Consider the following 26356-nt stretch of genomic DNA (forward strand, 5'->3'; position numbering starts at 1 on the left):
TTCTTCCTGCCTGCCTTTCTGTACCCTCTTCCTTTCTTCCTAAGTATCTTGGGGTTTTATGGTATTTCTTTCTTCCCTGAGGCAATTGGGTTTAAGTGACTTGCCCAGGGTCACACAGCTAGAAAGTGTTAAGTGTCTGAGGTCAAATTTCAACCCAGGTCCTCCTGACTTGAGGGCCGGTGCTCTATCCACTGTGCCACCTAGCTGCCCCTATGGTATAGATTTCTTAAGGGAGGTGGCTTAAACCCAAATCATTCTGGTTCCCATTGATTGGTCAATAAAAAGTCTCAGAGGAAGCCCACTTAGTCTTTGTTTTGGCCCTGATTGGCTCAGAATAACAATTGTTTCTGCTTTGGCAGGAAATCACTAGAGTCTTGTCCTCCCAGATTGATTAAATAAATATAAATATTTTATTTATTTGGACTAGGTAAAAAAAGACCATTCTTTTCCTCATTTCTTTCTTAGCTAGCCTTCATTTGCTGAATGGGCAATTGCTTCAGTCAAACTGAGACTTGTTGAAGATCTTAACTTAAAAAGGCTAACATCTCCCACTGCTTCCAGGGCCATCTCCAGTCATCCTGATCTCTATCTGGCTACTGAACCCAGATGGCTCTGGAGGGAAACCGAGGCTGGTGACTTTGCACAGCCCTCATTCGCTTTTATGTTACCGCATCACTTCCCTGATGTCATTGGGTAATTCTTTGAGAAGGAAGGACAAATGACAACTGTGGATTGACTTTCTGAATGAAGCGTAGAGCAATAAGAGAAGATGAAAATCTTTTCCAGGCAGATCTAAACTGTGAACCAGGTTCCGAGATGCTAGGAATTAGGTGACAGGGATAAGAACAAGAATGAGGAGGAGGTCGTGGGTTATCTTAGAGCAGTCTCAGCCAGGGAGGGCAGAAGTTAAGAGTTCAAGGGGATCGAGAAGATACCTGTGGTTGTGATGTGGAATAAGGTCTAAGGCAAGAAACATGATGGCAAGTGAGTGAAAGAGTCATTACTGAAGCTTTGTTTTTTCAAAAATGGGTGATATTTCAATGTTTGCAGTTAGAAGGCAAGAAATAAATGCAATTGGAGAGGTTGAAGGTATGGTAAAGGAAGACAATGAAACCTGGGGTAGTCAGACTGATTAGCTTAAGCAAAAAGAATGGACTCGCCACCATATCCCAGACTTGTGGAAAGGGTGATAGCACAGATGTGGATAGAATTTATTGAGTAAGAGGGGATGGTTGCAGGGTCAGCTGGTATCAGATGGTGTTGGTCATGTGCTGTGAGCAAAAGTGGAGGACACGTAGTTGACGGAAGTACTGGGAGCTCAAGGAGGAGGACACATAAGCCATCTTTGGGACGAATTGGTTTTCCAGTAATCTACAAGAAACGGCAACACAATCTGACTTTTGAGAAATGAAGAAGTTTTGTACTTTTTAATGTGTATTACAATTTACACACAAAATTATGCCGATTAACATCATTCTTGTTAAAGTTATGGAGCACACCTAATCTTTTTCAGTCTAAAAATTCTGAAATCTTGATTTAGACTTAGAAGTTTTAAACATTTTGTACTATCGTTCAAAGAAACCACATTCCTCCAGTGTTTGTGTTCCCTTAACAACTTAGAGATAAAATCTGTATGTCTGATAAATTCAGCCTGAAATCTTCATGTTTTTGAAATACTGGTTTCCAGTGTGAGGTATCTTGTTGGCTTATGGGATCCACTAGAAAGAGCAAATGCTGTGATTCAAAACTATATATATGACAACACATATGCATGTTAATCATATAAACTAGTCACATTAAAATGCCCAAATGGGAAGAATGGTCCCATGGAGAGAACAATTTTTCTTCTCTCATTTTTGCCCCTCCTTGGGATTTTCCTGTCCTCCTCCCTTTTTCTGCCAGGTTTGCTGTTGATTAGCTGGCTAATCAAGCTCAATTGTGAACCATTTCTGCTTCTTACCTACACAGGTTGGGGGATTAGTCCACTTCAAGAAAAGGTATTGTCCTCACCGTCCCTACATACATATCTCTCAAAGTTGATAATGCTGATCCTTTGTAGCTGCTTTTGGAGGCTAATTTTTTTTTTTTTTTTTTTTTTTTTTTTTGAGACTTCTAAAAGTGGCCAGTGATTCTTTAGGTAAACAGATAGTATGATGGAGAGTGCTGGACTTGGGGGAAAAAGATGAATTTACATTGTGACTTATTTACTGAATAGCTGTAGGATCATGGGTTAGTCAGACTTAGTTTTCTTAACTGGGAAATGGGGATTAAAAACATCACTTACCTCCCCTATTGTTGTAAGTATCAAATGAGATAATATGTAAAGTGTTTTGTAAAATCCAGAATGGTATCCAATGCTCAGTACTCTATATAGAGTATAGGACTTGAAATCAGGCTTATCTTTCTGAGTTCAAAACTGATCTCAGACACCCAGCTGGGTGACCCTGGGCAAGTTCCTGACCCTGTTTGCCTCAGTTTCCTCATTTGTAAAATGAGCTGAGGAAGAAATGGCAAACCACTCTAGTATCTTTGCCAAGAAAACCACAATTGGGCTCATGAAGAATTGGTCATTATTGAAGTAATTAAACAATAACAAATGATTAATGTTAATAAGAAACATAGGATTTTTTATTTTATCAAGCATGGAAAACCTTGTAGCTTAATTTTGAGGTATCCAGAAATATAATGGGGATTGATGATAGAAAAGAAGCACCAAGTTATATGTGGATCCCAATCCCTTCTAAGCTAAGGTTGCAGTTAGATCTCTAATGGAGCAGGACATGTCCTTGAGCCAGCCAGTGGTGGAATTCTGGACAGAAGTGGGATTATTTTCAAGTGTGGCCGGAAGAGGAAACTGATCAGTGATCCTTTCAGACTTCTCGCAGGTCTTTTCCACTTCTCCCAGTTGAGGGTGGACACCCCTGGGTTGTCTCACATAAGAGGCTTTTGTTAGAATAGAAGCTCCTCAATAGGAGAGATTGTTTCATTTTTTATACCTAGCACAGGGCCTGCTGCCTTAATCAATGCTTGATAAATAGTAGATGAGTTAGAGAGCCAGAAAGTGTTTCCTCCCTTCAAGTCTCTCATTTTCTGTCATCTTGTGCTCTATCGAGATTTCAGTCTCAAATCAGCAACAGCGATTTGAAGTTCTGAATTCTTATGGTGACCGGGGCTTATAAGTAGAGAGAATCCCTAATCCCTTTCAGGTAGCATTGGCTGGAGGAAAGATGTGTTCTTGATATCTTAGCATATGTTCTGCCAAATCTAGCACGTGTTCTTGATATCTTGCATGGGCATTTGGGTTCTAGGTTTCAGATAGCATATGGGTTAAATGGGGTTTTGTGGTTTGGACATACAGAGTGCACCAGATTTAAAGCAGAATCTGGATTCTAGTCTTGGCTCTGCCTCTAGAACTTGAACAAGTTTTTTAACCATTCCAAATCTTATTTTCCCAATGCGACAGGTTTGACTTCTAGCTGTCCTGACAGTAGTATATCCTTGATTCTAGGAACCTATTATATATTTGATGTAGGGTTTTTTTTTTTTTTTGAAAAATTACATTATTAGATCATATTTCAGTCCCCCTAGTTAACAGATGAGAAAACTGAGCTCCAGAGGTCACTTTTATAGGCCTCATTTTTCAAATGATGGAACTTCTTTGGACCATCCATCTGTAAACTATATTAAACTATATTCTTATTAACTCTTTCCTATTCATATTCCTTTGAATGCTAAAAATTCCTGAATTCTTGCTTTTACTTTTCACAATGATTTCTATTAGGACTGGCTTTCTGGGAAGGGGAATAGGCAGAGAATGGGGAAATTTAAATTATATAAATTAATTTTAAAAAATGTGTTTTACTCCCATCTCCTGGGCTAGGAGGAGGAGGGAGAGAAGCCCAGAGAAATTAAGGGATTTATCCAAGATCATTCAGGGAGTTCCTCACAGTTAAAATTCGAACCCCTATTCTCATTCCAAATCCTACATTTTCCAGTGAAAATAACTGTTCTGACTTAAATAGAACCTTTTAATTAAGCTGTTACCCTTCATAGGATGATTTATCGCCATTTTGTTTTTATTTTAAATCATTTTTGCATCTGCAGTTTATTATGGAGCTATAGTTTGTCAGAGAATATCACTTTGTGTAGATTCTGGAAGGGAAATTAGCCTATTTCTATACTAAAATTTGCCTAAAAATCACCCTTGGGCTTGGGTTAGCTAATTCTTGGCAATAGTTCTGTCCTTTACATCTATACCATAACCGTGAAAGTAGTCAATAAATTAACACTTACAGTCATATTATACAACGTGTTATATTGTAAACACATAATAAAAGTATTGCCTTGAAGTTATGTTATAGACTGGGTTGCAGTTACTGTATCTCTCTAAAGGAAAAACAGAAGGTTTGAGCATTCATTTGTATCAATGTGTCAGTGTCATGTCATTGAAACGACACAACTCTGAGAAGTAATTGCCCCCAAATAAAAGAGTCAGAGCTCTCCCTGAGAATCCCGATAAACTTCCTAACAGCTACTCGCCTTAAAGGAGTGATGACAGATGACCTTCTCCCAGGGCATGAAAGCATTTCCCCTCTCCCATAAAGGGCCACTTCTTACTTCAAAGGCTTTGTAAATGATCCTGGCACTTGGGATCATTCCTGATCGCTGGAGCTTGAGACAACTCCAGAGCAGTAACAAAAGTGTTTGAATTTGAGACTTAAAATAGGGAGAGCAACTCAGCTCTCTGGGTTTTTGTTTGTTTTTGTTTGTTATTAAAGACAAGAAGTCCTATCTGCCAGAAAGAAAAGGAGATTTTTGCTTGACATTCAACATGGGCCTTGCCCTCAAAGTGTTGATAGTCTAGCTAAAAAAGCAAATTAAGAACAGAACTGTGATGTAGAAAAACTATGAGTCTGAGTTGTTATAAACTGGAGATTAATAGATTAATGCAGCAGGGATCACCTGCATGGCTTTTTATCTTGATCCGTAAGTGAAAGGCACAGAATGAACAGCTTGTTCCAGGGGCTGATAACTAGATTTTTAGTTTATTCTTATTATATTCCATCCCAGCCTTTCAAGACACATACATGCACATATACACACACTGCCTAGTCTAATGTTTTATGTTTTGGATAGTAGAGAGGGCACTGGCCTTAGAAACAGGAAAAGCTGAGTTCAAATTCCAGGCAAGACACTTCTTGGCTATATGACCCTGGGCGTGGTGCTTAATTTTCCCATCATTCAGTTTTCCCATTTGCAAAATATGGGTAATAATAGTATCTGCCTCTAGAGTGATTGTGAAAGTGAAAGAATAGTAAAAAGGACTTTGCAAACCTTAAAACTCCATATAAATCATTAGCTAGTTATCTACTAAGTGCTTAGTCTATATTTTTGAATCTATGAGCTGAATGTTAGTTATCTAGTAAGTGCTTAGGCAATATTTTTATTTTTTATTTTTTATTAAGGCTTTTTATTTTCAAAACATATGCATGGATAATTTTCAACATTCACTCTTGCATAACCTTGTGTTCCTAATTTTCTCCCCCTCCTTTCGCCTCACTCCTTCCTCTAGATAACAAATAAACCAATATATGTTAAACATGTGCAATTCTTCTATACATATTTATACAATTATCTTGCTACACAAGAAATGTCAGATTAAAAGGGAAAAAATGAGAAAGAAAACAAAATTCCAGCAAATGACAACAAAAAAGTGAAAATGCTATGTTGTGGTTCACACTCAGTTCCCACAATCCTCTTTTTGGGTGTAACTGGTTCTCTTCATCATAAGATCATTGGAACTGGCCTGAATCATCTCATTGTTGAGAAGAGCTGGGCAATATTTTTAAGTGAATGAGGTGGATATTAGCTAGTTATCTATTAAGTGCTTAGGAAATGTTTTTGAATCTATGAGCTGAATATTAGTTAGCTAGTACTTAGGCAATATTTTTTAATGAATGATGAATATTAGCTATTTTTTTTAGTAAGTGCTTAGGAAATATTTTTGAATGAATGAGATGGGTATAATGAGTTTGGATGAAGTGCACTATGATATAATTGACCAAATCCACGAAAGCAAAAAACCACATCAGACAGGAGTGAAGAGAAATCACACTGGATCTTTCCAGCTAAAAACTTTCTAGCTAGGTCTTTATGACTTTCTAACCAAATAGAGTAAGAGGATTTGTGTTTAAATCTTCCCTCAAAGGCTTTATTACCTGTTTGAGAGTGAACAATTCATTTACCTCTTCTGGATTTCTTCATCTACAGGATGTAGAGATTAGCCTAACTTCCTTTCCTTTTCTTATAGATAGTATATAGACAATAAGAAATAATCAAGAAAAAAAAGTCTAAATTCAGAAATTCAGATTTAATTGATTCAGGCAGAACCACATGACTGGGGGAGAAACCCTAAGCATAATACATTTTTCCCATTCCTGGAATGTCACTAATAATTTCCTGGGCTATTGGATTACAGCAAAAATATTGAATTTCCTGATTAGAGAGAAATGTTAATACTTTTTTCTTTTTCTTTCCCAGCAAGTAACTGGCAGAAGTTTTGGTGACAGAGATTTTCGAACAGGACTAGAAAATGGCATCCTGCTCTGCGAGTAAGTAAAGATTCATTTGAATTGTTATTAAGAGGCAAAAAAAAAAAAAAAAAAAAGAATCACTTTCATGTTGTCCTAATGACTTACATTCCCATTTGTATTGATCTCATTGATACTCCCTGTGCTTTGTCAAGCTGTAACTCTGGTATCAGATTTATTGTAAAGTTCTGGGCTGAAGAATGGTGGTCGGCAGCTTTCTTCCTGTCAAGTAACAGAAGAGAGCCATGAGAATTTAAATGACTGGCCCAGAGTTACATAACTGATATGTGTCTGGACTGGGATTCGAACCTTGCTCTTCCTTGTTAAGTCCAGTGGTCCATCTTTTTTTTTTCTCCTCAGACAATACCAAATGAAAGGAGAATTTACATTCTGTTTCTCCTTTCACTGTCCTCTCTTCCCACATCTTTTCTCTATCTTATTTCTTCTCTTCTCTGTCTTTTGTCCTTTCCCTTCTCCTCATTTCTCAATCCTCTTTCTCCTCCTTTCCTTTATTTTTTTCTCCTCTCATCTCTTTTTCTCCTATCATTCTTTCTCTTCCACTTTTTCTTCACTTCCATTCCTCTGCCTTTCTTTTCCTCTTTTCTCCTTCCCCATACAATTTTCTACTCCTTGATCAGTGCAATAAATCATTTCTAGTGACTATGATTAAAATATGAACCCTAACTTCAGACTTATTCTTTGTTTCCTTATCTTTCGCTGATCACATGTGCTATATCTTGGAATGCTATAGCAAGGTCATATTCAAGGTTTTTTTTTTCTTTAATAAAACAACAGAATCCTATTTTTAAGCTAGTAATGAAATAAGCAGCAGCTGTAAAAATTTTAAGAGAAAGGACATGAACTCAATCTGAAGTTTTCAAGTATTGGATTTAATAGTTATGATTTGGATGCTGAGAGTGGGGTTTTTTTAATCTTTTTTTTTTTCTTTTAAGAAACGAAACAAAACAAAAAGTGAAATTGATATTCATAGTTTTGTCTTTGAAACGACTTTAAACATTTATATCTTAGCACTACATGCCCTGGCAATTTAAAAAAGTAATAGCATTTCTCTGTGGTTAACTGCCTTTTTCATTGGGGTTTCTCACAATGTGCTTGTTATTTATAAAAGCTGCTTCTGTATATAGCAAACACTGTGATCTTCAGCAGATTTACCTTATCTATATTCAAGTCTTGCCTTCTGTTAATTTACAATCTGAGGTTATCGAGAAGATACCATATTTTAGAGCTGTCCAGATGCTCATATGACTAGAAACCATAAGTAGAACTATAATAAAGTTGAGTTGGATCCTATCACTCACTGGTATTTCCAACTCCAAGTTTGATGGCAAAATTCATGTTTATTCCTAAACTCTTTCCCTTCAACTTCACTGCAATTTTTTTTGAAACCCCCTCTTCTTTGAAAGACTTGCAGTTTTTTTCAAATTGTAGAGTAAATTAAGATATTTGGAAATTCTTTCTTCTTTCCTAATCAGAGAATTATCAAATCTTATTATTTCTCTTCTATACCATATAAATTCAGAAAAACCTTAAAACTTTTGGACTTTTTTTTAAGTATAAATTTACCTATCTTTTAATTGGGATCCTCTTTCTCCTCCCTCATTAAGTAAAGGGAATTGAAGACAGAGGACTTACAACTGGAAGGAACCTTAGTGATCCCCTAGTTGAAACCTCTTTTTGCCTTTAGAAGAAACTGAAGCTCATATAGTTTGTAGTTGGTCAAAGATCACAAAGAAAGTAAGAGGCAGGGTCAGGATGCAAACTTCTCCAGTGAGAGCAGGAGCTTTCATTTCTCTGGGTGTGGTGATCCTTTGGCATTAAAGGGGAGTCATGGTCTTTGTCTCTACCCCCAAAGACTTCTAGTGACCAACTAGATGGAATAATGGTGAATGTTGAGGTTGGGAAAGGGACCCCAAAAGTTTGGGGTCATAGAATGGAGTTGTGAGGTGTCTCAAAAGAATTTGAAGGCTTGAACCCATTTCCTTGTCAAGGGGCAAAGTTTATTGTAATTATAATGCCAGTTACAAGTGAACTAAATTCCAAGAGAAAACGGAAGCTTTCCATCATTGACTTGCTAATTCTCTCTCTCTCTCTCTCTCTCTCTTTTTTTTTTTTTTTTTGCTAAGGCAATTGGGGTTAAGTGACTTGCCCAGGGTCACACAGCTAGGAAGTGTTAAGTGACTGAGGTCAAATTTGAACTCAGGTCCTCCTGACTTCAGGCTAGTGCTCTATCCTCTGCTCTACCTAGCTGCCCCAGCATGCTAATTCTATGACCCAGGGGAATTTGGTTCTTGCTGACCAGATTATCAGTCAGCAATGAATTGAGGAGTGATCTATTTAGAATCAGACAGATTGTCAGAACAATAGCATTCCTAGGTTGGGTGTGGGTGTGGGGGGCAAAGCCCGAGGACTTTGGAATCAGATTGCCAGAACAAAAGCTCCCAAAGTCACCGTTATATTTTCCTAGAAACTATACTCCTTCAGTGACAACAGAGCTATCCCACCTTGGACCCTGAAAACTCAGGACTCTTGCCCGAGAGTCTGAGAGTAAGAACAGAAGAGACAGTTATCTTTTCTGAGGATTATGGTATCTACCTTTTCAACATACAGAACCAGAAAGAAAATTTTATAAATGGTTCAACACCAGAAAGCAAAAAAAGTGGAGTTGTAGACATTGGCAGTCAATAAGTCATTCAGCATTTATTAAGCACCTGTTAAAGTCAAGTGCTTTGCTAAGACTAGGTGAATTTGAAGTGAGAGCGTATCCAAATGGAAATATCTCAAGGACGATTGGGAAAATGGGAAGCTTGTGGAACGGGGTCAGGATTGGAGCCCCACGAGAAGGTGATAGCTAAAGCAACGATGGGAGATGACGCCACAGGAGGATTTTGCTAGAACCCCTGAAGCTTTGTGTCCCTTTGGGTACACTCACTGTGGTACTGCTTAGTTCTGCAGATCCCTTCTCTCCTCCCGCTAGGACACAACAGCATCATGTCCTCTGCATCTTTGTATTCCCTATGGCGCCCAACACTGTGGCTTGCCTGTAAAATCTTAGATGACCCAACTAGCTGCTTTATGCTGGTTCTCATTAAAACTATGAGAAATACATATATACATATATCATATTTAATTTATACGTTAACATATTTAACATGTATCGGTCAACCTGCCATCTGGGAGAGGGGGTGGGGGGGAAGGAGGAGAAAATTTGGAACAAAAGGTTTGGCAATTGTCAGTGCTGAAAAATTACCCATGCATATAACTTGCAAATAAAAAGCTATAATTAAAAAAAAAAAAAAAAAACTATGAGAAATATCGTGAAGTTATTGTCTACAGCTTTTTTCAGCTTGATATCTTGTCAGATGGCTCTCAAGAAAAAGGTCTTGGAGTTATATGATGATGACTCCTCACCTAGCAAAGTGTGCCTTCCCAATACATTTTAAAAGAACATGTTTCTTTTGAAATGGTTGGTGAGTGATTTCCCCACACTTGTAATAACTCTCTCTTCTGATAAGAGCTATTGAATTCTTCATTCTGGGACAAAATCCTCATCTGGACTTAATTCATGTCTTAATTTACTTACTGCGTTTTTTTTAATCATCTCTTATTTCAGTCAAGATTTCCTGATTTGATTTCAAGGGAGAAAAATTCCTTTCTCAAGTCCTAGCAATATACCAGTATTTCTCACATTTCAGTCTCCGACCTCTATTTCTTCCATTCTCATCATCCATCCCTATAAAGATCTCCACAGATTGTTCATTCTCTCCTTCTTTGTCTCTTCTCTATCTTCCAGCTCACCCTCACTTCAGTACAATTCATTTGCCTATCATGGTGTCACCTCCCTGAGGTCCTGGTCCTCTTCCAGAACAAAGGACAAATAACAGGAACAATGAGTTACAAATTCAAAGAATATGAGTTGGGAGGGCCCCTAGTTCCAACCCAAACAGATTTGTTTTCCCTCTCTTTGCACGCAAACATTCACTATTTGAAATTTTAGTAGAAAGGGATTTCAAATGGGTTCAATCTTTGCATCATTACTTTTCAACTCCATGTTCTTAAGTAAGTCATTTAACTTTGAGGTTTTATCATCTGTGGGATGAGGATTACCATGTGGGCCACATTGATGACTTCTCCTTTCTCCTTCCTCCTCCTCCTCCTCCCCCTCCTCCCCCTCCTTCCCCTCCTCCCCTTTCTCCCTCTCCTCCCCCTCCTCCTCTTCCTCCTCCTCTTCTTCTTCCTCCTCCTCCTCCTCCCTTCTTCCTCCATTTTTTTCCCCCTGAGGCAATAGGGGTTAAGTGACTTGCCCAGAGTCATACAACTAGGAGGTGTTAAGTTTCTGACATCACATTTGAACTCAGATCCTCCTGACTTCAGGGCTGGTGCTCTATCCACTTGCACCATCTAGCTGCCCCTTCTATTTTTTATTAAAGACTTTTAATTTCCAAAAAATATGCATGGATAATTTTCCAACATCAACTCTTCATAACCTTGTGTTCCAAATTTTCCCCTCCTTCCCATTCCTTCCTCTAGATAGCAAGTAATCCAATATATGTTAAATACCACACTGATTTCTAAAACTAACATTATTTATGTTTTATAGTATTTTTACCTATTTTATTAAACATCTCCCAATTCCATTATAATCTAGCTTGGGTGTTATGGGGTGCATGCTGCCACCTTTGCACTGGATGATGTTTAAAGCCTTTAAATATCATCTTATATTTGGCTCTTACTGGCCCTTGTTTCTCTTTTCCTCTTCCCTACTTTCCTCCTCTCCCCCCCTTTGGGATCCTGGCCATTTTTCTTCTAGCCATTAAGTTTAATTTGAAGCTCTTCTTTTAGGTCAAATTTTCAATCAATAGGCATCTAATCAAAGCTAATTCTTAAAGTGCCTCTTGCAAAACAAGCACCTCTCCTGAGTGTGGGGTGATAAAAAGAAAATAATAAAATCCCTGCCCTCAACGGGCTGACATTTCATTGGGGTTAACAATTTGTAGATACACGCACTTTATTAATGACAAGACTAAAGGCTCTTCAAATCCTTTGGCCCTTCCTCTATGAGTACTTGCTTTTCCTTGTGAGGAAAAAGAAGAGGAGGAAGAAGAAGTTTCCATCTCTCTTCAGACAATTACTAGGAAAAAACAACAGTTCCTCTGGGTCTCCGTTCCTTCACCTGTGAAATGAGGGAGTTGGGTCTGCTGTATGGAAAACACCATCTTCCTCTAACTGGATGGCCTCAATTGAGAATAAAATCAGTAGTGTTTAGGGATGGTATTTAAGAGCAGCTGCTTTGCTCATTTAGAATTATTTGGTGCTTCTTTTTAACTTGGAAAGTAGGGATTTGGTTGGCATCTGATGATAAGGAAGGCTTAAAAGCCCCAGTTGACAAATATGTAAATTGCATCTGAGAGGCCTTTCTCTTTGTTCAGGGCTAATCTTGTTATTATTAGCGGAGCCAATCCTGATGGGGTTTGCAGCTGTGTTTAGAAGCTGGTGCTCTGTGTGTTTGGTAAAACATTTCTGTGCTCCCACAAACACCCCACGGTTCTGATCAAATAGAAGGACATTCACAGGCGTGAGGCTCAGGAAGATTGCTCCTTCTACCATCCTGGTTTCTGAGCAAGGCTTATCTTATATTGTTAAATTAAATCAAATTTCTCCTGTTCAGACTTCTGATATTTTCTCTGACCAGTGAGTTCAATAAGTTGGGCTTATCCTTTGTCACAGGTTTTCCTTGGTGTCTGTGGGGATTCTGCCTTTCTCTTATGGTATTTGGCTGAAGGTCAGTCATGCTCCTGAGAGGCGCAAGAATATTTACGCTAGCAAATTGTTTCTGTCTTCTTTTCCCTAGGGATGATGAGGGAGGGAAAAGAAAGGGCACTGTTTGTATTCATCACCAATTATCACATCCAATATGGCGGCTTATCTTTTTGCTCTATCAAACCTGCTTTATTGCCTCATTGTCCCATGAGGCAATCTAGCTGGGCATTCAAAATCTCCTATAATTTGATTTCTAACTGACTTTCCAGTCTCACCTACCAATATAATCTCAGCCACTTGCCATGACACAAAAAGACCCTTTAGCCTTTCTGCTTCCATCCTGTGCTATTTTGTATTTCTCTTCCTTCTTGTCCAGCTCCTATCTTTCTTTTCTTTCAATCTCTAGAAATACTGGTTTCTGTCTTCATTTATTATGCTAGACTCCTATTAGATTAATATAGGATAAATATTTGTAGTTTTTGTTTGGTTTTTACTACCAAATGCATTTTCATTTTCCCTTTAAATATTGTCAGTTTGGGGCCAGCTAGGTGATGCAATGGATAGAGCACCCGTTCTGAAGTCAGGAGACCTGAGTTTAGATGTGGTCTCAGACACTTAACACTTCCTAATTGTGTGACCGTGGGCAAGTCTCATTCAACTCCAATTTCCTCAGTAATAATAATAATAATAAATATTGTCAGTCTTCCAGTCATTGAAAGGGGCAACATGATGATAGTAACCTTATTTTCACACATGAAAATCGAGGAAGCAGGTGTGGTGTACATGCTCCTAGTCCTGCTTCTGGAGAGGCTGAAGTTGTGGGAAGTCATGTGTTCAGGAGTTTGCAGCTGTAGTGAGTTAAACCAATCAGGTGTCTCCACTAAATCTAGGAGCAATATAATGAATGACTACCCCTTCCTTCACTCTTTTCTCCCCACCTCTGACCCGGTGGAGTGCTCTCAGTTAGCTAAGAAGGGAAGAATCAGCCCAGATTTTAAAAAACTCAGCAGGTAAGCATGTGAGTTGGGTATAGGATACCTTGGGGCTCTTGCAAGTTCAGTTACAGACCACCAAAGTAACCCAAATTGTCACAATAAATTGAGTCACTTGAATTTTTGGTTTCCTAGTGCATGTAAAAGTTCTTTTACACTATACTATAGAATATAAGTGTAAATAGTAAGTATAGTGTCTAAAAAATATATGTTAATTTAAAAATACTTTGTTACTTAAAAATGTTAACCATCACCTGAGCCTTCTGCAAGTTATAATATTTTGCTGGTGGAAGGGCTTGCCTCAGTGTTGATAGCTGCTGACTGATGGGGGGTGGTTGTTGAAGACTGGGCTGGCTATGGCAATTTCTTAAAATAAGACAACGATGAAATTTGCCACATTAATTTTTCCTTTCACTTGAACACTTAAAGACCATCCAGGACTATTGATTGACCTAATTTCAATATGGATCTGTGTCAGGGAATAGAGAGGTTCAGAGAGAGAAAAAGATGGAGGTTTCAGGTGTGTGGAGTTTGTAGTGCTCCAGAACAAGTAACATTAAAGATCACTGATCACCGTTCACCATAACAGATGTAATGATAATGACAAAGTTTGAAATAATGTAAGAAATACTAAAATGTGACACAGAGCCACAATGAAAGCACATGCTGTTGGAAAAATGGCGCAGATAGATTTGGCTCAACACAGGGTCTCCACAAACCTTCAATTTGTCAGAAATGCCCTATCTGCCAAGTACAATAAAGCAAAGCACAGTAAAACAAAGGTATGTCTGTATTGGGATCAGCTGTTGGTGGCTGTTGCACTTCTAGCCTGGATATTCTTTAAAAGGGAAAAAAAAGAACTCTTCAAAATTAAAGGAACATAATTTTACAAAATCACTGAAATTAGGGTTTAAGGTTCTTAGTTCCATGTTTGCATCTCAGATTCTACAATGTGACTTTCTTTTTTTTTTTCCCTCCCAATGCTCATGGTTCTTTGTATATTTCTGCTGTCACTTTTGCACCTTTTTAAAAAGAGCTTACTATTATATCACATGAATTATCCTGATTTTTCAAGCCTTACAATTTAAGAGCTTAGGGAATTCAGTATCAACTTTGAGCAAGCGAGCTTATATACTCGTCCTGTAGGAGTCCAATAGCAGACTAGGAAGGTAAACACAGATGGAAAATCTTTTCGCCTTTGTTAGATTGACAGTTTTATAAGGCCAGAGATTCCTTAGAGTTAGGAAAATGTGGTATTTGGGGGGATGGTGGTGAAGAGCTTAGATTTGCTGGAATATAGAGTATGTGAAGGAGAGTGGCAAGAGCTAAAACTAGGATGGATAAATCCATATTATTAGAGCTATGTTTCTGTGAGTAATTGGACAGAGGACAGAATATAAGCTTGTGAGTCAGGAGACCTAGGTTTTGCTACTCCTTGTGTGACATCTGGCAAGTCACTGCCTGTCCTCAGGTGATTCATCCATTGAATGGGAGAATTGGATTTGATGCACATCTATCTTTATAGTTCAAGAAACCTAGAGCTTCCTTAGGAGAGGAAATGTGTTCCATCATCTGTTCTCATTGGTTTTTTACTTACTTGGTTTGTTTTTCTTTCGACAATATTTTTGTTTATATCATTTTGCCTCTAGTGTATATTAATTTTTTGGGTCTGATTATTTAGTTCTTGATTTGTTCATAAAAATATTCCCATATTTCTTGAAATTCCTCATTTTTGATTTTTTTTTTACTATAGCTTAAACAATTACATTACCAAATCACAGTTTTTAAGTTTAAAATTTTGTTAAATAGGTATTTAATATCTCCCCACTGGCACTCATTCAGTAGAACAATAAACAAACAAACAACAATAATGCTAAACCCTCACGATAAATTTAGATAGTACAGTGAAACAAGTGTCTACATTGACTCTCAATTTTAAGTCCATCATCTATCTGTCAGGAGGTGGGAAGTATAATTCATGACTTTTATTTACAAAGTAATGTAAATTTTGCCCAGTTTTTTCTCGATTCAACTCTGCAAGATAGATAATACAAATATTATTTTTATTACTATTTTACATATGAGGAAACAGATTTTGTTGTGATTGTATGACTGACACCAAGACCTGTGCTTTTTTTTCTGACACGATCAATGAATCTAGCTATATAGAAGAGGTTCTATTCACTATTAAAGAAATGTTAAATTGTGATAAGGGTTTATACATAAATGACAGCCCTACAGATGAAGTAAAAAAAATATGGTCGTGTTCATTTTTGTAAGGTTCAAAAAAATCTTGTTGATTTGAATTCCCAGTAGCTTTTGTCTTTATAAGAACCATTTATCTGCCCGTGTGTGTTTTGCATGTAATAGGGGTTCTGAAGGCTAGTTTACATTTAAACGATGAAAGACCCTCTTGGGAAAGGAACAAAAATCTTCCCTGTTGCTAAAATAATTCTCTATGGATAAAAGATCTGTTGGCAAACACGTTTTTATATCTTAGTTGCTATAAGATCTTCTTAGAAAAGGAATAAAAATCTGCCCCATTGCTTTAAAGATAAAAGATCTATTGGCAAACATTTGTTTATACTCTAGCTGATGAATGAACTGCTTAATTCTAGAAAACAAAATTGTCTTGGATCTTTGTCAAGACATGGCCCAGCATAAGACCAATATGTATGTTCATTTCTTTCAAGATAGGTTGGTTGTAGATCAAATTAATTTTAAATAGTCACCAATAACACAGCAATAACTCTGCCCTATGAAATAGTATTAATTCCAAGAACTGGTGAGAGAATTGGTTGTTGTATTTTCTCTGAAGTTGTCTCTTGCTCAAATCATCATGGAATAAAAGATCATCTGAACTAATACACATAAGAATGCCTTGAATAAACAATCAAGTATTAAACCTAAGGGACCATTTGGTACCTAGAAAGCTAGTTGTCTCATTTCTTTTTTCATCTGTGAATTCAGTCAATAAGTATCTGTTAGTATATATATAGTGTTCATAGGTAGCACTGTGTTAGGTATTGAGGGAAAATAGCAAAAAGGAACTGGAATTTTTCCCTTCTGAGAAATTTTAGTCCAATTGGGAAAATATTTTTTGGAGAGACAGAAAAAGGCAGAGAGACACACACATGGAGAGAGAGAGGGAGAGAGAAAGGGAGAGAGAGGAAGAGTCAGATAGCCATAAAGAATAAGATATGGATTATGTTTTAAAGAGTGGGAGAGGTAAAGAGAAGATCAGAGGGGGAGATCGATGCGGGCTGGAAAAATCTTAGGAAGAATATAGATCCTGAAGAGTCTGTAAGGGCAAGTCAAGGATATTGTATCCACAAAGAAAAATAGGAATGTAGGTTTCTGATTAGAAATCAATATGTTTAGCATGAAAAAACAGTAGCAATGGAGTTTTCCGTTAAGGACTAGTTCAAAGGTGAAGATAGAAGGATAGATAGTTTGAATATAGATTATGGAGAGACTTGACTGCCAGCATGAAGATCTTTAATCTTTAAGCATTGGGGAGTCATTGGGAGTGTTTGAATATGGGAAGGAACATAATAAATTCAGTATTTTGAGAAGAATAATCTAGTGACATTGTTTGAATGGAGAGAAGACCTTGAAGTTGGCCAAGATCAGCTAGACGATTGTTGCTGAAGGAAAAATTACTAGCACTTGGGCAGCTGACTGGATGTATTGGATAAAGTTCCTGCAAAAGTGAGGAGTCCCAAGTGAAGGATGAAATTGAAGCTTACTTGAGGGCATTTTGAATTTTAAGGTGATGGTGGTGGGTTAAGCAAGTGGAATTGGAGATATGAGATTGAAGTTAAGATGAGAAGTAGGACCCTGGGGATAAGTATGTGAATGCTGTCATTATAAATTGTGAGAGTATATTTACTGAGATTATAAACCCAAAACATGTGGTGGTTACCCTCCAGCAGTAGGGTAGATAGAAAGGAGGCAAGGGAAGCTGCCATATTGGATATAGGAGGAAAATCAAACATAGTTTCCATGTCATAGAAATAGAGAGGAAAGAGTTTCTGAAAGAGTGGAGTAACCAGTCATGTCAATTTTGCAGAGAGATCAAAGGGAATGAGGCCTGAGAAAAATCTACTGGATTTGTCAAGGAGTAAACATTGAAGGGCATTGAAAAATCTCATCAGAATCGAGATTTAAGGAAAGAAAGTATTTAGTGAGAGTCAGTTACCAATAAGAATAGTAGTGACAGTGTAGTACCCAGACCTAGCTAACTAATGTCCAGAATAATCTAACATTAATAATAATAATAATAATAATGGCACTCCTTCAGTAGAATAATAAAAACAAAGCAACAAAAATTCCTTCAGTAAAATAATAAAAACAAAATAAAATCTGCAAGATTAAAATCCTTGGGGTTCAAAGTTCTGACTGAATGGCTGCTGAATTCTTAGCCTGACTTCAGGAATAGACCCCAGTCCCTTTTACCTTTATGGATTCTGGTCTTGGATCTGGCTTGAGAATTCAGTAGACTCTTATGTAGGTTACTTATGGGTCTTCATGCCAAAACATCACTGGCATCATTCACTTGGCCTGACTCCAGGTATTTGGGGCACTAAGGCTCATTAAGCATTAGCATTTAGGTTCAAGTGAGGACATCTGGAGCCATTTTCTTTTATTTAAGAGCTTTCGTTGTACTATGGTGCAAAGGAAGGCTGCAGTTTGCCTTTGGGGGACCCCCAAGTTTCTATGTTTAGAAAGTCATAAATTTCCACCTCAGCCTTTGTATCAGGCACCCCCTCTCCCCCCATCTGACTTGTTGAGAAAGGGAAAAAACAGATGGAGAACTCGGGAGAAGAATCTGCAGAGCCTCTGAGCTGCAGAATGCCCTCAGTTTTGGAGGATTTGGGCAGCCTGGCAGCCTAAATAGCTCCTTAGTCTGTACTACTAAAGAGAGACTTCTTAGAGATACCCAGAGCCCAGTGGGGAATAGTGACCCCATTCATACCGCTCTCTGGGCACAAATTATAAAGATCTCCTCATCGTGTATGTGTGTGTGTGTGTGTGTGTATGTGTGTGTAAATGAATAGCAGCATTTCAGGAACCTTCACCCAGATGTATAGTAATGCTTGAATGTGAACATGAAATATTTGATGTAATGATGATATCCCTGGGGAGGCATCTGTTCTTTGTGTTTAATGTGAACTGTCCAGCTCTAGGAAGGAATTGATAGCTTTCCTTTAAGCTTACAGAAAATGATCTGGAAACTATTTAAAATAACTTGTCTAGCAAACCTCTGCCCTCGAACATTTTGGGATTTCCATTCCTTAATCTCTCTCATTTAATACTTACTAAATAACTGCTAATTGAAGCCTTAAATCTCTTATCCCATCGCCTAAACAAATCTGTTACACAATTATTGACTGCTTCTTAAACTTCATTTAACATCTACAAAATTCTTTTTTATGTGAAGGGAAAAAATTAGTATAACCTGATGCTTGTATGTATCAATTAGTTGTAGGTTTTGCTTAGCGGAGGCACATGATTCTATTTGGTTTGGTACAGAGAAGAAATATGAAAAAGTAATTTTATTTCATTCCTTCAGTCTATTATTTGAGCATCTTTAATGGTCATGTTGTTTAGGATTCATTCCTTAGAAAATGTATTTAATAACAGTATCATTTACTTGAAGGGGTTAGTCTGGGGAAATATTTTCCAATGTTGTAGTTCTTTGCTTGTATTGTAGAGGTGCCTTTCTTGAAATCATGTTGTGATGGAGCAACTATATTATATATATATATATATATATATATATATATAGTCAAAAAATATCTGAATGTCAACTAGATTCTTTCCACCATGTAGAAACCATTGGTTTCATTAATATTAGGAAGTTCTTGTGAATTTTTATATACATGTATATTTAGATAAATGTGTGAATATACACACACACATATATATCCATGTCTCATACCAGGACTGTTGTTATAAGGATTACTTGACTTACACTCAGGAAGAACCTTAGTGATAATTTATTCCAACTCCCTCATTTTATAGCTGGGAAAACTGTAGCCTAGACATGACTTGCTTGAATTCATATTCATAGTAATAGAGCTAAGATTCCAAATTAGATGCTCTTATTTTAAATCCGGTTTTTCTTCCACAATACTCTAGCACTTATTCTCACGGCTTCCTACCTCTCTCTATACCAATCTATCCTATGGATGCTAACTATTTCTATAGTCTCATAAATGCATCTCCATTGCTTTATTTAATAGCGCACACCACGGCCAGATTAATTAAGTGCTGGCCAACCAAAATCTGGACTTCATCTCATTCTCTTAACATGAACACCGTGCTCTAACCAGAGTACATCATTGTCTATTTCTCCAGCATGACTTAGGCTTTCTCTGCTTTTGTTAGACTATTGCTCATATTAATCCCTTTGCCTGAAAGACTCTTCCTGACCAAAATCTTATGTGACCTTCAAGGTTTTCCTCAAATCCTCCTTCCTCTGAGCAGCCTCCTGAGATCATCCATGTCATACTGCTGAATTCTGGTGCTATTTTGTATTACTTATCTGGTACTTAAAAATTTTGCTTTGTGTTATTTTCTAGATTTTAAAACTCCTAGAGGTCAGAATACCTTTTTTATTTTTGCATTACCTTACAATGCCTACCCTAATGCCTCATGTATAGTAGTTAATTTTCTTTCTTTCGTTTTCTTTTTTATTTTTTTGCTAAGGCAATTAGGGTTAAGTGACAGCCAGGAAGTGTAAAGTGTCTGAGACCAGATTTGAACTCGGGTCCTCCTGACTTCAGGGCTGGTGCTCTATCCACTGAACCACCTAGCTGCCCCATATAGTAGTTAATTTTCAACAAATACTCATTGAAGAAAATTAATAACAATTTAAGATGTCTGTAATAGCATTAGCACTTTGATAATTGGTCATTTTGTTTGAAGTTCACATTCTAATCTAGTTGTTCCTGTAGTTCTGAGGTAAACACCAGAAATATATTCCTAAAACAATTTTGTTGCATTTCCAGATAATTAAAGCTCAATGCCATATGGGAAGTTTGCTCCTCTTTTCCCTGAAGACGTTCAAGAGAATATTTCACTTTAGCCTCTTTCAGCTTTTTGCTTGGAGCTTCTGGTCCCAATTTTAGATGAAAGTGCTTCTCTTGGGAGGCTGATCCTTTGCTCTCCTAGTGCCTATGGCCTTCAATGACATCTTCTCCAATGGTTTGAATGAAATCGGTTCTGAATAAAATTACTTTTTTGTATTTCTTCTCTGTACCAAACCAAATAGAATTATGTGCCTCCCAAGGAGAAGGAGCAGGGAGCTTTTCTTCTCTTTTCTATCTGGGAAGTGACTGTACATATTGGCAGATTCCAAAGCTTCATTGCCTTCTTCTGTGTTCTTTTCTTCCCGCCCCTCTATCTGTATCCCCCTGCCCCCCAACCCTCAGTTAGGGGACAACTCTGTGAATTTTTTATCTTCCTCTCCCCTTCCCATTATTCTATGTTACTATGGCAACCAGCAAGCAGCAACTGGGTGAAATAACAAAAACCAGTGGGAATGAACTCTGTGTGTCAGCTGATCCTTGCATGAAGTTCTGTTTTTCGGGACTCAGACCATAATCTTGGCAGATAGTGGGATGGAATCATGAAATGGGATTTTTGACAAAATTAACAATTTAAAAGTATTAATGGACCTAGGATCCTTGCTGGTGATCCAGCTGTTTTTATTTTTGGCATACTTCATTATTAATCAGCACACATTCACCGAGCACCTATTATATCCAAAACACTCTGCAAGGAGCTACAGGGGCAGCTGGATATGGAGGAGAAACTTGTCACAAAGAGGAACAGAGTTGAGCCTTTCGTGATTTACATACCAGTTGTCTTGAAAAGTTTATTTGTCTGTCTGTTGCTTGAAATTCAGAATGTACTTCTCCCAATAGGAAAAATGTGATACGGTAGTATTTAGGTTATAAGGCTAATTGACACAATTCTCTATTGTATTCAACAAATATTTCTTATGTATCTGTTCAAGATTTATGATTACCCACAGAACAATGAAAGGCTTCATGATGGGTATAAGTAGGAATTAACATATTACTAAAGATGTTTTGTGTTAGTCTCAAAGGGCTTGTGTGACCGGAAAAGGAATTGGTCTAGTCATGTGGTAAGAGCAAAGGATAAGTCTATGCCGTATATGCACTGCTCTCTCCAAAGTGTTAAAGGCCCATAAGATTGGAAAAAGGCAAATTTTGTTACAATTCTCAAAACAAGTGTGTGATATATACTTGGCAATGAACTTGCATTTGATTCTTGGCAAAAATCTGGAATGTATTATTAAAAAGATATTAATTACTATGTGGAAAATGAAACCTAGACTTATACTTATTTGTCAACAAAGAAAATAAGTTTAGTTTTGTATGACCTACTCTTGATGAAGTCATCATCTTGGTCATCACTAATTCCTTTTTTAGGTATTCACCATCTCTTAAATTATTCATTCTAAAATTTTGTCAGGACTTATATTCCTTTAATCCTTTATTCTGACATGGATGTGAATCTGGGTTTTCAAAAGCTAAGCCAGAGAAGTATTAGCTCTGGCAGGATCTGCCATACTGGAACAGCTGTCTTGTACTTCTAGCTAGCACATTATGTCTGCCTTTTGAACACTACTTTACTTGGACAAAAAGTTGCTCATTATTAAGAAGGCTGACTATTTGATGCCAGTTTGCGGTTCTCAACCAACCAAGATTTTTGTCAACAAGATGGAGAGTTGTGGATTTTGAATTGATTTATTGACTGGACCGAAATTGTAATTATTAATGATGTGATGTTAGCTTGGGTAGAGGACTCTGTTGTGTCCCAGGGAGCTCTGGGCTGGCTCTTTACTATTTAATATTTTTATAAAAAGTATTTTTTTAAATAAACTAAAAGTCTAGATGGGATATTCATTAAGTCTGATTTGAAACATCAAGTTTCAAAGAGATCTTGACAGGCTAGAAAGTTTGGGGAAATATATTAAGATGAAATTTAATAGGGATATATATAAAGTCATGGGAATTTAGATTTAGAGTTACTAGGGACCTTAGAGGCCATCTAGTCTAGTCCCCTTCTTTTTATAGATGAGCATACTGAAACCCCCAGAGTCGCACAGGTATTAAACAGCTGAAGTTTTCTTGGCTCCAAATTCAAATTCTATGCACAGTGCCTATAAAATAATAGTTGTTTAAAAGATGTTTGTTGTCTTAAGTCATGTTCTCTCTCAGCCTTACACTTGGGTTAAAAAAAATCAATTCATAAGAGTAAGAAGTTGTGGCTAGACAGCTAGCAGATAATAGAAAGAAGTTCTGGGGGTTTAGTGCTAGCTTAAAATAAATCAATAGTGTAATTTGACCAAAACCCCCCAAAAAACTAGAATAAAGCAAAACAAAACCTTTGCTATGTGTGCTCTTGGTTATATTAAAAAAGGCCTAATAAATGTTTGATAGTTCTGTTGTGTCACATTTTATTTAGAGAATTATGTTCAATTCTGTAAGTTTCAGAACAATTCTAAGGAAAGCAGCCAAGATAATCATGAATAATATGAGCGAGCATTTATATAGTATTTACTGTATGCCAGGAACATCTAGATTGTTTTTAAACAATTTAAAATTTGTATCTCATTTGATCCTTATAACAACCTTGAGAGAAAGGTGCTATTATTATATCATTTTTACGGATGAGGAAACTGAGGCAAGACAAGTTAGTTGATTTGTCCAGGTTCACATAGCTTAGGAAGTGTCTGAAGCTGGATTTGAATTCAAATCTTGACTCTAGGTCCAGTGCTCACTTTGCTGTAGCACCCAGCTTTGATAAAAGGTCTATGGTTCAACTGAAGGAACTGAGAATGTTTAGTCTGGAAAATTCCAAATGCATAACATCTCTTTTCATTTGTTTAATGTGGAAAGAAGGGCTAGACTTTGTTTTCTTGGCTTCAGATGGGAAGAATACAAGTCATAGGTAAAAGTCAGAGTCAGATTTGACAGGGAGGAGGGAAGACAAAAGCTACCTGGGAACATAATGAATTACTTCTTATGAGAGACATTCTTGTTCAGGTAGAGGTTAAATTGACAGAAGATCACACAATCCTAGGTTGAAGACCTCTAGTGAAGAGTCATATTTTCCCCCCAGGCAACTATTGGATTTTTGGATAGTTCTTATTGGTGAGAGATTTTCCATCTCTGAAACCAAGTAGTGAAATTAATATTATTTCCTTTTTTTCTTCAATAGGATCTAACCATTTGATAGCAAGAAGAGAGCAGATGGACAGTTGTATGAATTTTTCAGGATTTAGGGGCAATAGAATGAACAGAGTGAAAGGTCAGGGGCAAGGGTGGAAACAGCTGTAACCAAGCCCTGTCAGTTTTTTGTTTATATCTCCTATGTTGCTTTGATCCTGCTATTTCACCCATAATTGCCTAATATTAAAATCAGAAGAAAGTATAGTTAAGAAAATTAACAGAGAGGGAGGAAAGCAAATCTAGAACAGAGTTGATAAACTAGCAGAACATGGAAGAATACGATGACTAGATGCTTTGAGGCTGTAGATGTATTGAGGTTGATAAGGAAAAATAGACACTAGCTTATGGTCAAATAGAGGAATTTTGGAATTGATTATTGGATGTGGAGGAGTTCCTAGTGATAGTAATAGGTAAGTTGCAGCTATCCTATATGATACTGGAGGTCCTAAAAGTTGGGACTTGATGGCGATAAGGAATTGTGGCGATAACTTGTTTCCTAGAGCTGAAGTTGTGTCCTGAGCTTGGCATAAAAAAATCCTTTACATTCTGGATATCCCCTTCTGGCAAAGCTGCTTGGACCAGCATCAGATGCCCACTAAGGGATTTAGTTCCTCCTGTTTCCCAGGGTCATCCATCACAAGTTCACAAAGTCTGCTCCTTGTCCCTGAGAGGTACTGCACTCTTGTTCCCATAGAACACTAGTTCGGTGCCTTGTAGAGTGACCATGACCCCCATGGACTTGAGACAATATTGTTTCCACGGGGCTGTTTACAAACACCATTTTCCTTACCCTAAAATTAATTAAATTTCTCTTTATGTCCTGACTTTCCTATCTCTAGCTTGCTTTGTATGGCTCTGGCCACCCACAGGTTAAAGGCTGGTTCTAGTCCAGTTAACATTAATTGGTGTCAGAAGTGGGATTTGACATGGAACTACGCCAAATAGACTTTCCTGTACTAGTGGAAGAAGTAAAATGAATATACATAGAAAGATGAAGTAGTAGTATGTGACAATAATGTAAATGAGTTTGGGAGACTAGGATCTAAGGAGAAAGTGGTAACACTGATATGATTAAGCTAGTAAATTGGGGTTTCTGCCTATGACAAATAGAATGATTATTAGAGAAATAGGATGGTGGGAGATAAATTGAAAGGACCATTAGCCAAAAAAGTAAACGGACCTGTCAAGATGAGCTCCCACTGAATGGTTCCTCTTAAGTTCACTCCATCATCTCTCCAATGATCCAAGTATCTTGGAGTTTATGTGAGGAGGAGGAATGGAATGAAGTATTGTATCTAATGGTACTATAGAACTTCATGGATTGCTTCTATGGGAAAATTCATTTAAATTCCATTTTAGAATTCAAGGAACATATCTTTTCTCCTTCCTTCCTTCCTTCACCTGCCCCTTCCTCTTCATCAGCAGAATTGGGGACTCTTAGACTCTTTGGACAATAGGAATGGGGGACTCTAAGGGAAGGCTCTGGAGCATGCCAAAAGACCAGGTAGGGTTTTTTTTGAATCGGTAACCTATATATAAACTGTAGGCAAAGAGTTGTAGACTACTGGGACCTGATATTTGTATAAAACTTCAGGAAGGCTGCTTAAATTGCAGGGGACTTTAAAGGTTTCCTGGCTACAGAGTATGGTAGAAAGTAAAGGAATCTGAGGGTCTGGGTTCAAACTTTGAATTTTTTACTTAACTTGGGCAAGTGGTAGCAAATAGTTAGAACATCAGTTTTCTAAACCTAATGTGAAGAGTTATGCGTACCCTAAAGCATTGTTATGCTACTTATTGTTATCTTTAAATTTAGATGATTGGATTAGATGGCTTTTTTTTTTTCTTTCTGATTTCTCAGCTTTGATGTCCTAAATTTCTGAACAGATTTAAAAATGAGCCAATTGACACTATATTTTAATGGCTAACTTGACACTTAGTATGTTTACTTTTGCCATAACTTAAAACAAGTCCCCTGAGAGGATTTGTTTTCTCTCAGGTCCTCAGAGCTGTCTCAGGTAGTCTGGTGTTTTTGTCTGTTTTTTACAGAAATGTGATTTTTTTTGAGTCCCCTTTGTCAAATAAAATATGCAAAAAGGACCTATGTAAAAAGAACACTTTCTTACATAGGAATATAAAAGATCCTTGCAAGGCAGATATGTGATTATTTTAGAGGAGAAGACACTGTTGGGGTGGACTTGAGGGAAAGACAAGGAAAGGCCTTCTGCAAAAGCTTAAAATTAATCTTGAAGGAAAGTAGGGAATTCAAGAGATAGAGGTGAAGGAGGGCATCCTTACTTCACTTAATGTACTTTCTGTGCATTTGTTAGGTTCTGCTGAAATAAAAATAAGTACGGATATTGCCTCTGCCTTCAGAGAATTTACAATATAGAAAGGTCACTTTTTTTTCTCTTTAAGACCCTCTATACTGTGAGAATTTCACTGACTAATTAAGATTTTTCAGGAGCCTTCTCTGACTTCACAAAGTAGCTCTGCTTTGAAGAAACCTAAAAAATCAGTCTTCTAAGAATTGTTTTCTTAGAAATTCTTAATTCAGAATTAATATGCTCTCTCTTCATACCTTTGATCCAATAATACCACTACTAGGTCTGTATCCCAAAATCAAAGAAAAAGAAAAGGGTCCTGTATATACAGAAATATTTGTAGCCATTCTTTTTGTGGTGGCAGAGAATTGGAAGTTGAAGAGATGGACAATCAATTGGGGAAT

General features: G+C 37.3%; 1 protein-coding gene across 6 annotated transcripts in view; it reads left to right on the forward strand.

The window, feature by feature from the left end:
- LIMCH1 (LIM and calponin homology domains 1) overlaps window positions 1–26356 on the forward strand; it is a 337259-nt gene that overhangs the window by 131123 nt on the left and 179780 nt on the right. For all 6 annotated transcript variants that reach the window (XM_031943870.1, XM_031943867.1, XM_031943872.1 and 3 more), the window contains exon 2: window positions 6541–6611. In XM_031943870.1, the coding sequence (XP_031799730.1) occupies window positions 6541–6611 (71 nt within the window). The remainder of the gene's footprint in view (window positions 1–6540; window positions 6612–26356) is intronic.

The sequence above is a fragment of the Sarcophilus harrisii genome, chromosome 6, assembly GCF_902635505.1.
Source record: "Sarcophilus harrisii chromosome 6, mSarHar1.11, whole genome shotgun sequence".
NCBI lineage: Eukaryota > Metazoa > Chordata > Mammalia > Dasyuromorphia > Dasyuridae > Sarcophilus > Sarcophilus harrisii.